Source organism: Equus quagga, chromosome 13 (genome assembly GCF_021613505.1).
Source record: "Equus quagga isolate Etosha38 chromosome 13, UCLA_HA_Equagga_1.0, whole genome shotgun sequence".
Classification (NCBI taxonomy): domain Eukaryota; kingdom Metazoa; phylum Chordata; class Mammalia; order Perissodactyla; family Equidae; genus Equus; species Equus quagga.
Window position 1 is genome coordinate 15,477,332 of NC_060279.1, and position 14,919 is coordinate 15,492,250.

General features: G+C 36.7%; 1 protein-coding gene across 2 annotated transcripts in view; it reads left to right on the forward strand.

The window, feature by feature from the left end:
• XPR1 (xenotropic and polytropic retrovirus receptor 1) overlaps window positions 1–10,899 on the forward strand; it is a 201,676-nt gene extending 190,777 nt beyond the window's left edge. For both annotated transcript variants that reach the window (XM_046682621.1, XM_046682622.1), the window contains exons 14-15: window positions 4,552–4,773; window positions 7,671–10,899. In XM_046682621.1, coding sequence (XP_046538577.1) covers window positions 4,552–4,773; window positions 7,671–7,731 — 283 coding nt within the window. In that variant the 3' untranslated portion in view covers window positions 7,732–10,899. The remainder of the gene's footprint in view (window positions 1–4,551; window positions 4,774–7,670) is intronic.
• Window positions 10,900–14,919: the final 4,020 nt, after the last annotated feature.

A 14,919-nucleotide genomic window follows, 5' to 3' on the forward strand; every position in this document is an offset into this window, starting at 1 on the left:
GAAGAAAATATAAAGAACAGAAATTAATGGAATAGAAAATAAACATACAATAAAGAAAATTAACAAAGCCAAAGTTAGTTCTTTAAAAAGACTGATAAAATAGATTAAATGTTTAAACATGACTGATCAAGCAAAAAAGGAAAGAAGGCACAAATTACAAATATCAAAAATCCTAAAGATTTTTTTAAAAGACTGAGGTGATATTTTGAGTAATTTTATACTAATAAATTAAAAAACTTAGATGAAATGGACAAATTCCTCAAAAAGCACAGTTTATCAGAACCATTAAAGAAGAAATAGAAAATCTGATAGGCTTATATCTATTAAAGAAATTAAATCCATATTATAATCTTCCCCACAAAGGAAAATGCAGGCCTGGGGAATTCTTCCAAATGTATGAGGTGGAAATACTATCAGTTTTATACAAAACTCTTCCGGGGAAAAGAGGCAATAAAAGAAACACTTCCCAGTTCATTTTGTGCAGTCAGCATGACTTTGATATCTAAACCTACAAGAACATTCCAAGAAAGACTAATCTGTCTTGTGTACAGATGCAAAAATTGTGAACAAAAGATTAGCTAATGAATCCAACAGTATTTCAAAAGGATAATAAATACATCACAACCAAGTTAGGTTCATTCTAGGACTGTGAGATTTAATATTCAAAAATCATTTAACATTTAAAAATCAATCTGTGTAATTCACCATATTAACAGGAAGGAACCCTCAACATATGTAGAAAATGCCATTGTGAAAAGTCAGTAACTGTTCATGAAAAAAATAGAGATTATATACAAAAAACACAAACGAGATCATATTTAATGATAAAACACTGTAAGCTCGCCCTTGAGATCAGGAATGAGGTAAGTGTGTCTGGTGTTACCACTTCTATTTAACATCATACTGCAAGTATAGCTAGTGTAATGAAGGGAAAAGAGTATCAGGATTGGAAAGGAAAAATAAAACAATAATATTCACCAACGACGTGACTGTCTATGCAAAAAATTCAAAAACTTTGCCAATAAGTTATTAGAATGAATGTAGCTGTGTCCCTAAATATCGGGTTGATATAAATATAAATTAGTATTCTGAAAAAACAGTCACAAACAACTAGAAAATGACATTTTAAAAAACCACACCATTTTGGGGGCTGGCCCCGTGGCCGAGTGGTTAAGTTTGCGTGCTCCTCCGCTGCAGGCGGCCCAGTGTTTCGTTGGTTCGAATCCTGGGCACGGACATGGCACTGCTCATCAAACCACGCTGAGGCAGCGTCCCACATGCCACAACTAGAAGGACCCACAACGAAGAATATACAACTATGTACCGGGGGCTTTGGGGAGAAAAAGGGAAAAAATAAAATCTTTAAAAAAAAAAAAAAAAACCACACCATTTTGAATAGCATCAGAATAGTATATCAAATACCTAGGGATAGATTTAATGAAAGATGTATGCATGTGAAAATTGACAAGCTAGTTCTGTACTTTATATGGAAACAGTAAGGCTCAAGAATAGCCAAGACTATGCTGAAAAGAACAAAGTTAAAGGACTTACGCTCTCAAATATCCAGACTTATATAGCTACAGTAATTAAGACAGTGTCTGGTGGTGGTGAAAAAATAGACAAATCATCCACTGAAACAGAATAGGAAGTCCAGAAACACATCCACACATGTATTAACATTACCTGATGTGTGATGTATGACGAAGGTGGCATGACAGTGTCTGGTGGTGGTGAAAAAATAGACAGATCGTCCACTGAAACAGAATAGGAAGTCCAGAAACACATCCACACATGTATTAACATTACCTGATGTGTGATGTATGGCGAATGTGGCTAAATAACAGTGGAGAAAAAGAAGTTCTTTAATAAATGATAGTGAGTCAACTGGATAGCCATGTGGGAAAAAAATGAATCTCGACTCCTATTGCATACTGTATACAAGATCAATTCCAGGTGGATTGCAGAGCTAAACATGAAAGGTAAATCAATAAGTTCTGTAGAAGATAACATAGGAGGGGGTCATAAAGACAGCTTTGGGCATATGGTAGTGTTATATTTCTTATTTCTGAGTGGCAATTACACATATGATCACTTTATAATAATCAAGCTGCACATGTACGATTTGCACACTTTTACATATCTAATCTTTAATTAAAATGCAGATTATCTTCAAAGAACTGGCAGTTAGATTGACAGCTTTCTTATCAACAGCAATAATTAGTCAGAAGTCATTAAAGTATCTTCAGTGTGCTGAAAGAAAATAACTGCCTACCTAGAACTCTTTACCCAGTGAAAATATGTTTCACAAATGAAGATGAAATAGAGATATTTTCAGACAGATGTGTAGCATTCCTCTGAGTCAGGATATGCACATTTATCAAGATGGCCTGATAAAATCAGATAGGACCTGGAAACAAAGATAAACCTGAAAGGTAAAACTTGGATCTAGAAACTGTATGCTTGCTGTCAATGCCCTCTCCACACCATTTGTCAGCCCTCCTTCACTTCTTCACTTTCCCCAGTGTCTTAAGTCTAGGACCTGAAACTCTCCGTCACTCATCCACCCACTTCTTTCTCCTTCATGTATAATGCTTTATAAATTAAAAAAAAAAAAATTCTGGTTAAAAAAAAGCTCAATTACTTTTTTATTCTTATTTTATTTTTTAAAAACATATTTGCTTAGTAGAGTCAGATGGTCTATCACCAATTTAAAACAAGAGCAAAAAGCCTCCTTTGAATCTACTTTCCTGCTCCAACTATTGCCCATTTTTCTGCTCTCTTTTATGGCAGAACTCTTCAAGAGATGTCTATACTTGCTGTCTCCACTCTCTCACTCCTCCCCCATCTCCCTGTAATTCAACTCGTCTTTTTTCCCCAGTACTCAGCCTAAATCACTTATGTTAATAATCTGTAATAATAATAATAGTAGCAGCAAATATTTATATATTGCCTACTGTGTACCTGCCACTGTTCTAAGCCCTTTGCTTGTATTAACTTATTGAATCCTCACAGCAGTCTTACCAGGCAGCTACTGTCACTGTCTCATTTTACTGATGACACTGAAGCATAGGTTAACTAACTCATCTGAGGTCATTACACCAAGTAAGTGGTAGAACCATGATTTGAATGTAGTCAGCGTCCTAGAATCTCTGCTCTTACATCATACTTTCTCTGTTGCTGAATCCAGTGGTCAGTTCTGTGTACTTTTACTTTACCTCTCAGCAAAGCACTTTCTTCACTTGATTTCTCAGAAACTACACTCTTCTGTCTCACTGGCTCTTCCTTCTCAATTCCTTTACTGATTCTTCTTCTTCTTCCCAAGTTATAGATGTTGAAGTGCTCCAGGGTTTAATCCTCTGCCCTCTTCTCTTCTCCACTTCTATTATTCCTAAGCCCATGACTTGAAATACTGTCCAAATGCTGTCTCCAGCCCTAGACTCTCCGTTGAACTTCAGGCTCATTTCCATCTAGCTACTGAATTTTCCCCTGGATATATAATGGCTCTAGCCTAATAGGAACAACCCAGATCTCTAGTATGTGGTGTCACCATTCACTGAGACCAAAAACCTGAGACCGCTCTCATCCCATGTCAGTAAGTCATCCCATGTCAGTAAGTCCTGTCAGCTCCATCTTCATAAATAAATTCCTAGTCTATCTGCTTCTTATCACCTCTCTTATTACTACCTTAATCTAGGTCTCCATCATCTCTTTCCTGGACTACTTGCAATAGCTTCTCATTGATCTTCCTTCAGGTGTTCTTGTCTCCCTTTGATCAATTCACAGTGCAGCAGATAGAATGATCTTTTTAAGATAAATCACATCATTCTCCTGCCTAGAACTCTCCTTGTTCTCCATCACACTTAAAATCTGAACTCTTTACTATGGCTTATCAGGCCCTCTGTGGATCAGGCCACTCAATTTTCTTCTCCTGCCATTTTAACCTCCCTGTACTACTCCAGCCCCACTGACCTCCTCGCTGCTGTGTCAATACACCAAAGGCCTTTCCAACTTGGGGCCTTTTATACTAGTTATTTCCTCTGCCTAGGACACCTCTCTTCAGAATTTACATGACTCACTTCCTTGCATCATTCAGGTTTCTGCTAGATGCCGTCTCTTCAGAGAAAGATGCTCTATTCCCTTGCCCTGCTTTAGTTTCTTCAGAGTACTTAGCATTAGGCAGTTGTTTACGTGCTTATTATGTTTCTTGCTACTAAAAATTATACCCCATAAGGGCAGAGGCTTTGTCTCTCTCATTCAGTGCCTTTTCCTGTCTTATTGTAACCACTCAATAAATATTTATTCAATAAAGTAAAAGAGTGACTACTCTGAAAGTGCATTCCATGAGTCTCTTCCCTTTGCCTACTCCATTCTTGTTCCCTTCCCCTCCCCCACCACAATGCCATCCTTTTCTATCTTCTTTTAATATTTTAGCCCTTAATTCCTTGTTTTTGTTTCCATGAGTAGAAACTTGATATACTGGGAGGTTTACAGATTATAGTAATAATGTTCACAATTGTAAGTAATTTGCCTACTTTGCTGCATTTTGCTAAGGCGATTTGTGTGGAACTTCTTTCGCCTGGAGAATGAACATCTGAATAACTGTGGTGAATTCCGTGCTGTGCGGGACATCTCTGTGGCCCCTCTGAATGCAGATGATCAGACACTCCTAGAGCAGATGATGGACCAGGAGGACGGGGTACGAAACCGCCAGAAGAACCGGCCTTGGAAGTACAGCCAGAGCATATCCTTGCGCCGGCCTCGCCTTGCTTCTCAGTATGTATGGCTTCCACTTCAGTGAAATGAATTTCCTTCATGTTTAGCACTAAGTAACATTTAAGCTAAGAAGCTATCAGGTTGAACCAAATGAAATTGCTGGCATTCAACCATTTTTCACCTACAAAAAACAGCAATAACAGCAATTTTATGTGATCCAAGCTATAGAATGTCTTAATGAGCACATTGAGTAAAAAGTCATTAATATATTAATTAATGCATTAATTACTGCCCACTAATTTGACAGTAAAAGTACACTGGGGAAAATTTGTTGGAGAAAAATTTACTTGACTCTTCAGTATGTTTTATATAGAAATAATTTTCAAGCTACAAACTTTAGGAATCTTGGCTCTGCCATTTGCCGTCTATGTAACCTTGGCCAAATTATTAATGTCTCTATATTATCCCTCATCTATAAATTAGGATTAATATGGTCCCTGCTCACAGGGTGGTTAAGTGGATTAAATTTTTATGACTTAGGACCAGTTTCCTCATAGAAAGAGCTCAATAAATATAAGGTATTACTATTTTTATTTTCTTACTAATTACCTATAACAGTATTTTTATCAATCATTGACTTTATATGTCCCTAAAAGAAACAATAAATGTAGGATATGTTGTGGCTGCATTTGAAATTTGGAGAGAGTAGATATCACAGTGGATTGGAATGAAGGAAGAAACTTTAAGTCCAGCTTGAGGAGTTTTCTAAAGGATAAGGGAGTGTTTGAATAGGCTTAGAGGCACAGTAAAAACATAAAGATGGAAATGAGAGGCAGAAAGAAAAAGCATGTGACTAGAACTATAGTAGGAAAATTTAGCTGAATAGATGAAGTATGATTGTAAAAGGCTGAAAAGTGCAAGCTTGATCTTGTAGGCAGGAAGGAGTCAGGCAGAATTTTTTCGTAAAAGAATAATGTTATGAAAGTACTACTTTCCTAAGTTTTAATGACACTCTAGGATATATTGGGAAAGGGAAAACTGAAGGCCAGAAGACCAATTGGAAGGCCATTGCAGTATTCTTAAGTATGCGACATTGAGACCTTGGATTAGGATGCTTACAATAGGACTAAAAAGAATGTAACATGTTTTAAAGGAAGTAAAAAATAGGAAGTGGAAATGGTAACCCATTGATATAAGGAAGCAGAGTAGAAATTGCCCAAAGCTTTAGAGAGAATTTGGAAGTTCTCTGAAGAGGAGAAGGTAGAGAAAAGAAAAGCAGAGAGCAAGAAACTGAGTCTAAGGGAGCAAACACAAGCAAGAGGAAAAAGAACAAACAAAAGGGGTAGGAAAGAAATGGTCAGAGAGGTCAGTAGGAAGAGCATAAAAACAAAGCATGATAATATCACAGTCATACGCTGCATAACAACAGGGATATGTTGCGAGAAATGTGTCGTTAGGCTGTTTTGTCATTGTGCGAACATCACAGGGTAAACTAACACAAACCTACATAGTATAGTCTACTACACACCTAGGCTATATGGTATTAATCTTGTGGGATCACTGTCATATATGCGGTCTGTCAGTGACCGAAGTGTAGTTATGTGGCACATGACGACAGCAAGGAAGCAGAGTTTGATCAAGCAGGAGGAGGGGGTGCCGGGGCTGGTGGGATGAGCAAGGTTAAGTGCCACAAAAGGCTGAAGACAGAGCTGTAGGTGGTTGTCTCGTTGAGCTCCTAAATTTGAAAGTCTAATCCTTGTTAGTTACCAGCAGAGGGCAATCTAACATACACTGTTTCTGCTTCAGAAACAAAGAAGCTCTTTGGCAATAGATTATGATGTTCAACTGCAGGTGTTCGGTGGAAAAACACTAGGATGCTAGATTGCAACCAGAGGAAGGCATTTAGAACAATGGAGAAGGTGATGTGTAACCGAGAGAGTAGGGGGTGTAAAAGAAGAAGATAGGAATTTGAGTACTGGCTTCATGACTCATGCAACCTTTAGCATATCCTTAACCTTTTTGAATGTCAATTTCCACCTCTGTCAAATAGGAATTCTCATACCTAGTTTACCAAGTACTGCTTTCACCTTTTGAGGCTCATGAGTTGCAGTATATTTTAACATGATCTCATCCTATTTTTCATCCAGTGCAGGAATCTGTTCTATAGCGTCCTGAATAGATGGTTGTCTTATGCCATTGACAGTAGTCAATGATAATGAAGTTTATAACTATACAAGCCACCTGATTTTATTGTTGGGTAGCTATCATGGTAGATAGCTTGTGTTGGACTGAAATAGGCTCCACTGTAACTTCAACCAGTTGATCCTAGTTGGGCTCTCTAACATAGCTTAGTCTCCTCCCTTTTCTACATCATACTTTGTCAGCTGTTGGAAGACAACTGTCATGCCTCTCCTTAGGTCTTATCTTCTGCTGACTAACTCTCCTGGTTTTTCATGTGTACCTCACATGACATTATTTCTGTCTTCCTCATCCTAATTCCTTATATTTGTTTAATGCTACTGATGCTTTTTACATCCGTTTTCTGACTTGATATTCACACTACCTCCATGAGATGAAAGTAGTATTACATGAAATAGGTATTATTATTCCCGCTTTACAGAGGTGAAAATTGGCACTCAAAGAGGTTAAAGAGATACATCCTAAAATCAAAGTTAGTACTCAAACTCACATCTTATTCTAGTGTACTACTCTCTCTGTTGCACATGACCTGCCATTGTTCTTGTTATCTTCCTCTGGTTGCAGTCTAGTTTCTTAGTGTTTTTCCAATAATACCTGAAATTGATTATGAAACTCCAAGAATAGTCCATCTGGTACAGTATATAGTGCCTGTTTAGGATGTATTTTTAATGGTGGTAAGATTGGAAATGTACCTAATACTGTGATGTGTTTATATTTTAGTAGTGGACTAAGTGCTTTTTCCCCCTTATTACCACTAGATCCAAGGCTCGTGACACTAAGGTATTGATAGAAGACACAGATGATGAAGCTAACACTTGAATCCTCTGACGTCTAGATTAACATCCCTGGTTTTCCTACTCTACAATCCTTTCCTCGACCAACGCCACCTCTAGTACCTTTCCAGCTGAAAACAGGAGAAGACACATAACACATTTTCCGAGCTCTTCCAGATCGGATCCTATGGACTCCAAACAAGCTCACTGTGTTTCTTTTCTTTTCTTCTGGTTTAATTTTCATTTTCTATTTTTAAAACAAATATTTACTTCATTTTGCCAATCAGAGGACATTTTAAGGAACAAAAACATAGTATCTTATGGATTGTTTACAATCATAAGGACACAGATACCTATCAGGATGAAGAACAGGCATTGCGAGGACCCTCTGATGGGACGGTACCGAGATACTTCGGCTTCCGCTCGGCCCGGTTTTGACTGGTTGAAACCGGACATTGATTTTTAAATTTTTTGTCAGTTTATGTGGAGAATTTTTTCCTTTCCTTCATACCCAGCGCAAAAGCACTGGCCGCACTTGCAGGGAAAGTGCAACTTAGAGCAGTACCTTCATTCACGAAGCTACTTTTTAATTTGATGTAACTTTTCTTATTTTGGGGAGGGTTGCTGGGTGGGTGGGATATATGATGTATTTGTTACATATAGTTTTCTCATTATTTATGAAACTTAACCATAAAAGAATGATATAACTCCTGTGCAATGAAGGTGATAACAGTGAAAGAAGACAGGGGAAACTATTGTTGGACAGCATTTATGAGGGTTTAGTCCACAATACCTCTTTCATGAGACAACTTGCACCAGTTTGACTTTTTCTTTTCTTTCTTTTTAATTTTAAGCCAAAGTTTTATTACAGATTTTTTAAGTTGCTGCTGCTTTAGAATCCTGAGCATGTCTCTCATAGCAGAGTATCCACACACTTCCACACAACCAGTTGAAATTTACTTAAGAGGTCTGATGCCTTTTTTTTTTTAAGAACAGATATAGAATACATTTGCCCATGTTCCAGCCATAACAACTGAAGTTATGCCTTATCAAGCTTCAGCATGTAGGGTAATTGAAGTAATAACCTTTACTTATTCTGAATTAGAAGACAGAGCTATTTCAGAGACTCTCTCCACCCCCATTGGATAATTTTTCTTCTTGGCTCACTTACTTTAGCCAGAATTTGCTCAAATTAAAAGTCTGTCTTGGGGAAACCATATTTTTGAGAGCAAAGAACAAATTATCCTTCCTCTTCCACTTTACACTGATAAAACAGACCTTGGCAGCCATTTCTCCCAGCAGTTTTAAAGGTTGAACATTGGATTTCATGCCCTCCTATGATAGAAAACCTGCTTTTAAGATCTTTTGGGTCTAAACATGGTCATACACAAAAAGTATATTTCTTAGACATTTCAGACTGTCATGGTCTGTATACAATGCCCATTTTCACTTCTTTGTCTGTTTCTTTCCTGTGGTTCTGTCATCCACATAAGCCCAAAAACCATAAGGGATTTTACTTCCTTGAATGTGGTTGACATTAAATTTAGCATTTCATTATCTAACAAAATTAATATAAATACTAGTAAAAAGTAAAGTTTTAAGCCTCCCTTTCCCCCAAATGCAGATGAAGATTCCAGAGTCAGCATCAGTGGATTCATGCAAGTAAATTGCTGTTGTTGTTCATCTTAACTTTAGACAGAGGAACAAATGAGTGAAAGGGCAGCTATCATCACTTACTTAGTCTTAGAAACATGTGGTTACTGCCCCTTAATATACCCCTTTTGTCATCAGCTCTTCTCCTGTGTATCACAAGTCTTTACTCATCCCTGTCATAATTCCAGTAGATTATATTAAAGTTACTGTTACTACCAAAATTCTATCAGTTAACTGATAGTTTCTTTTTAAAGGAGTTTCTTCTATCTTTATTTTGACAAGCTTCCAAAATGTATTCCCTTTCTGAATTGAGGTGTTTTTTTTTCCTAAAAAGTCATACAACTTTGTGGCTTTTATTGCTTTTTTGTGTTTTGCCAAGTATGTTCCTTGGCCCAAAACTGAAGAGAAAAAGTTTAATTACTTTTTTTTTTTAGTTTAAATAAATTGAATCATTTACAATAATCAGCGGTAACAATTTAGTGACCCTTAATAGATTAAAGGTTGCATTATTTATATTGGGGATTTTTTAAAAAAAAACTATTCTGTTTTTGTACTTTAAAACTATGGGGGAATATCACTGGTCTGTCAAGAAATAGCATTAATCATTACTGAGTTATATAAATAAGTCCAGTGGACCAGTCATTTTTTTTGTACAAATAAAATTGGTGGTACTAATTGTGTATGCAGAGCAATCTGAATTGTCAACTTCATTCTCTATTAGTAAACCTATATAATGACACACATAAAATCTTACAGTTGACTCCTAGTATTTGAACTCCCCAGTGTTTTTACGTTAGTGTATCCTGTGGCCAATTTAGTCTTTCTTCTACTGTTATGATTCCAGATGTTATTCACTATTATTTCATAGAATGTATTCCTTTCCCATGTTTGTCCTATTAGCGTAGTCCATTCAAGAGTAAGGCTTATGTAACTTTCAGCTTACCATTATAGATGTTCAAATATGTATTGAAACACACGGCTTTATCTTCTTCCTAAAGCTGTAAAGAGAGACGAAGAGGGCTTTTCCTCATCAAGAGGAAATAGTCTGGGAGACAGAGTGTACATTTAAATTTTTTCCTCCAAAAAAGGCAATGTACATTTTTCTCTCCTAAATTTTATATGCCCTGGCAGTTGCAAATGCTCTACCCTACCTACGATTTTGTTGGAGACTCCACTACACTGAAACTCTCAATAGAACTCTTAGGAAATGAACATCACAGTCGTTTTAAAGGAGTAACAGTCTAACTAAAGGTAAAACTTATCTGATTTTAGCTTTATCTAGTTGTATTTTGTTTGAGAATCACTCAGTTTATAATGTCAGTTAAAATGCTCCCCAAAGGAATGAAAAGAAAGTATAAATAAAAGAATAAAGTTCATTTTTCATTTTATGATAGATAGTATAGAAAGCATTGATGTGTGTAGAAAAATTAGAAGACAAAAGTGGCTTATTTTCTGTGCACAAATATGTGCCTGTATGTAAGGCTACCTATACCGTTAAAATGGAATAGTTGATAATTTCATACCATACAGAGAGACAATAAAGTGATCAAATATTAAGTGATCATTGATCAGGTCATAATGGTTATTTTTGGAGTTGAGAAGAAGTTGAAAACCTACGTGCAACTGTCTTTTCCAGCATCTGCCAGTTTTCTCCTTAAGAAAGCTGCTAACTTCAGATTCAGAAGCAGTGATATGAGAAGAGAACGTCAGTCACCCCCGCAGTAACCTATGTAGACCCTTAAAGAAGGAAAATAGAGCCCAGCCCCTGGGATCCGTGACTTCCTGATATTCTCAACATAAGAGTTCTAATATTTTAACTGAGATTTTACTAGAAGTAACTTGTTGATATATTGTCTCCTTCCACCATGGTTTGACCCAAGTACAGTCATGATAACTGAAGAAAGCAGTTCATTATTTCTTAACAGGTGAATTAAGGCAAGTTAAGAACAGAAAAATGTAGCCTCTTATTAAATCATACAGACATCAGATTAACAGACATTTAGTTGAAGAGAAATAAAATAGCTGTGGAAATAGCAGAGAACAGCAAGAGGATGTTGGACCTTGGCAGTGGAAGCCAGGGCACTTAGGAAAGTATGTGAACTTGATGGCGTGGAGGTGATGCCTACTGTCTCTCCTTTCAGTGGAGTATGTTGCTGGTAGAGACCTGCCTTTATTTTCCTATCATTTCTCTCCATTACTTTCCTTACTCAGGAAAATTGCAATTTTCTAAGCAATGACTAGAAAAATTTCTTAGTGTAAGGAAAATAATTTAGAGAATAACCCTGTCCGTGGCATTATTTTATTCAAAAACTTAGGACTCTCTGAAGTGATTGTACTTTATTTGGTAAAAAAAATTTTGGATTATTATTGCTTTCTTTAATAGTTTTCATGAAATTTGCCTAACTCTCAAAAAATAAAGACTTGTTACTATATAACATATTTAGATGTTTTAGATTGATAGCCTCTCAGATTTAAAAAATAATCATGTTGTATCTATGGCTTTCTCAACTACAAAATCGCCATAATTTTCTCAAATCAGTTTAAAAGCCAGTATCATTACAGATAAAATCTATAGTTACTAGGGTAAGACAATATAAGTTCTGGTAGAACTTTGGGAAAAAAGTAAAGAATAAATCAAATTTGTCAGCTTAGTTCATTTTCTTTTTATGGTGCATGTAAACTTTATTTCTAATGATGATTAGCCGAAGCCTGGAGAGTTAAAATGAGATTTTAAAATGAGATAAATTACTAAAACACGTGCATTTCTACATTTCAGGTATTAGTCTTGTTAGTAAATTTTAAAAAGCTGACTTTCTGCATTGTATATTTAGTCTATACAATGTCAGAGCACCATGGTCATTGGGACAGAGTTATTTTAGAGCATAAGAAATTTGTGGTGGTCAGTGCTACAAACCAATAGATTAACCAGCATTAAACCACACTCTACTCACCAAATATGAAAAAGTAAAAGCATCTCATTAGATTTGGAAGTGCTTAGTTTAAGCGATATGAGAAGTTTGCCTGGTGGAGAGGAGCCTACTGATTGGTGTGGCTCATAATGCCGTTCTTATATGAACTGGCAAGAGGCTGATATTGAGTTGCCCCTTAAAAACAACCTTCCAAAATGTATTTGCTTACTTACCGTGGAAGAGGAAGTGAGAGGGACAAGATGGAGAGTTTCCCCTGAAGTGAAGAGATTCATTATACTAATTTTCATCTAAAGTATGTTTCCTTGTAGCAGACCTTTGGTTAATTTTATTATTAAATCAAAGCCACCTTCAGTTTTTTTTATGGTGCCATCAACCTAAGGAGGACAATCAAATAACCAACTGTTTGCCTTGGATTCAGTGTGTCTGCTAAGTACACAGTCTCATCTTGTATACCTTCAAACCAGTTACTTGACTAAACTTCTACCATGTTACCTTAGTTCTTCTATGCCCTTTCCTCTGTACACCCACAAATCAGAGGGAAGACTTACCACCAGAAAGATGTGGACTTCTAAGAAAGAGCAAGGATTCCATCTCACTCTCCCTTTATCATCACTCTGAAGTCCCTACCCACACTTCCTTGATTGTCCTGTAGCAACACCAGCATGGTGGGAATAGGGAGAAAGATTGTGGGGTATCCCAAAAGAGTAATTGATCATGACATTGTTATTCATTTGAAATGTAAGGTAAAATTGAGAGCCACTCACGTGCAAAAAGAGCAGAACTCTTAAGCTTTATCACATTGTGAAGATTAATTTCTTGCTATTACCTGGATTAGCACAGAAGCTTGTATCAATGAAGAGTATTTAGGAGGGGAATAGGGTGTAAAATGTATCTGTCTTTTCAAACCCTCTCCCTCTACTCATGTTTCCTTCAGCTCCTACCACATTGTGTTGGTCAAATGATACTATTCTATGAAACCCTGAGCTATGGTTGTCAAAGTAACTATGGAATGTGATTAGTCCCCTGTGGGTGCTTCTTTCCCTCTTTTTTCTCTTGCTTTCTTTCTTATTCTCTCCACTCTGGTAAATGGAAAAGGTGACGTCAAAGAATTGATGCTTGCTTGGACTCATGTTGTATCTGTGACTATGCTATTAGCTGTCTCCTTTTTCCTTCTTACATGGGTAGAATTCTTATGAAGTGTGGAGTTCCCTCCTTGATAAGTAGGTTAAATGCACAATGTGGTACTGTTTTATAGTTTCTAGATGGTTGTATAAAGCAAAAAGTTAATGTGGTTATGTGTTTTTAAAAGACAATAAGTGATTGGTTACAAAATTCTGTCCTTTTTTCATTATTACAAGCTCTCTCTGTTTTCCAACAGTTTGCTGACTCTTTTGTTGCTGGCGGACGGTTTGTGTGACTGTGTGTTTTTCTCTCTGAGTTTCCTGGCTTCCTGAACATGGTTCCTCTTAGGACTAACTTGTATGAGGGGTTAGGGCAAACATTTCAAGGGTGAACGTTTTTTAACTCTTTTGCTAGATTAAAAAATTATCTTGGGCCAGCCCTGTGGCTGAGTGGTTAAGTTTGCACACTCCGCTTCGGCGGCCCAGGGTTTCGTCAGTTCGGATCCTGGTCATAGGCATGAGCGGTGGCTCATCAGGCCGGGCTGAGGTGAGGTGGTGTCCCACGTAGCACAACTAGGAGGACCACAACTAGAATATGCAGCTATGTATTGGGGAGAAGAAGGAAAAAAAGAAAAGATTGGCAACAGTTGTTAGCTTAGGTGCCAATCTTTAAAAAAAATTATCTTAAATGGCCTTTTTTTCTTTAGGTAATGTATGAAGTGTGGCTCGCAAGCAATGGGATTGATGCAACAGGTCATTTTTTCTTTTTTTTGCTCACAAAAAGAATCTCAAATATTAGATAAAATGATATGTTAAGTTGTAGTTTGGAGAGCTGGACACCTGTTACCACTACATATCCATGCCCTCTGTGGAAAATAGAACTTTCTGTAGAATTCCTAGATTACTTATTACTCCTTATATCTGTCTAGAAAAAATTATAAAATTAACTGACCCTAAGATGAATATACTCAAAATGCAAAGAGAAAAATACTCTGTTGACTAAAGCATAAAAGCTTTTTCATTTTATTTCAATACTGCAAGCTCTGTTGTTAATATATTTCTGTGTAAGCTGAACCAGAATGTGATAATATGAGTTTCCAGGCTAAAGTCAAGATAAACTGTGAATATATATGAATCACTAGATACTCAATACCCCTTTCTAAAATCTGATAATAGTACACACTCAACATTTGTATGCCTATAGTATTTTTACATTTTTCAAACACATAGCGTCTCAGAAATGTGGGTTAACAAGTCATCTCAATTTGCAGATGAAGACAGAGCAGGTGAGTCTGCAACCCCAGAGGATTCAAGGAGGCCACTGTCTTTTATCTGTCTTAGACTTATCCAGAATCCTTGGACTTTGTTTAGTGACCTATATCTGTCTATGGACAATTTTGCTTAGATCTTTTTTCCAAGTTTATGAGAATAATTATCAATTTTATACCTTCTGATTCACTTCTTTTTCTACTTTTCCACCTTTCCCTTAGGAGAATCGAGTCCTTGAATTTTTAAAAAACTGATTTAGGG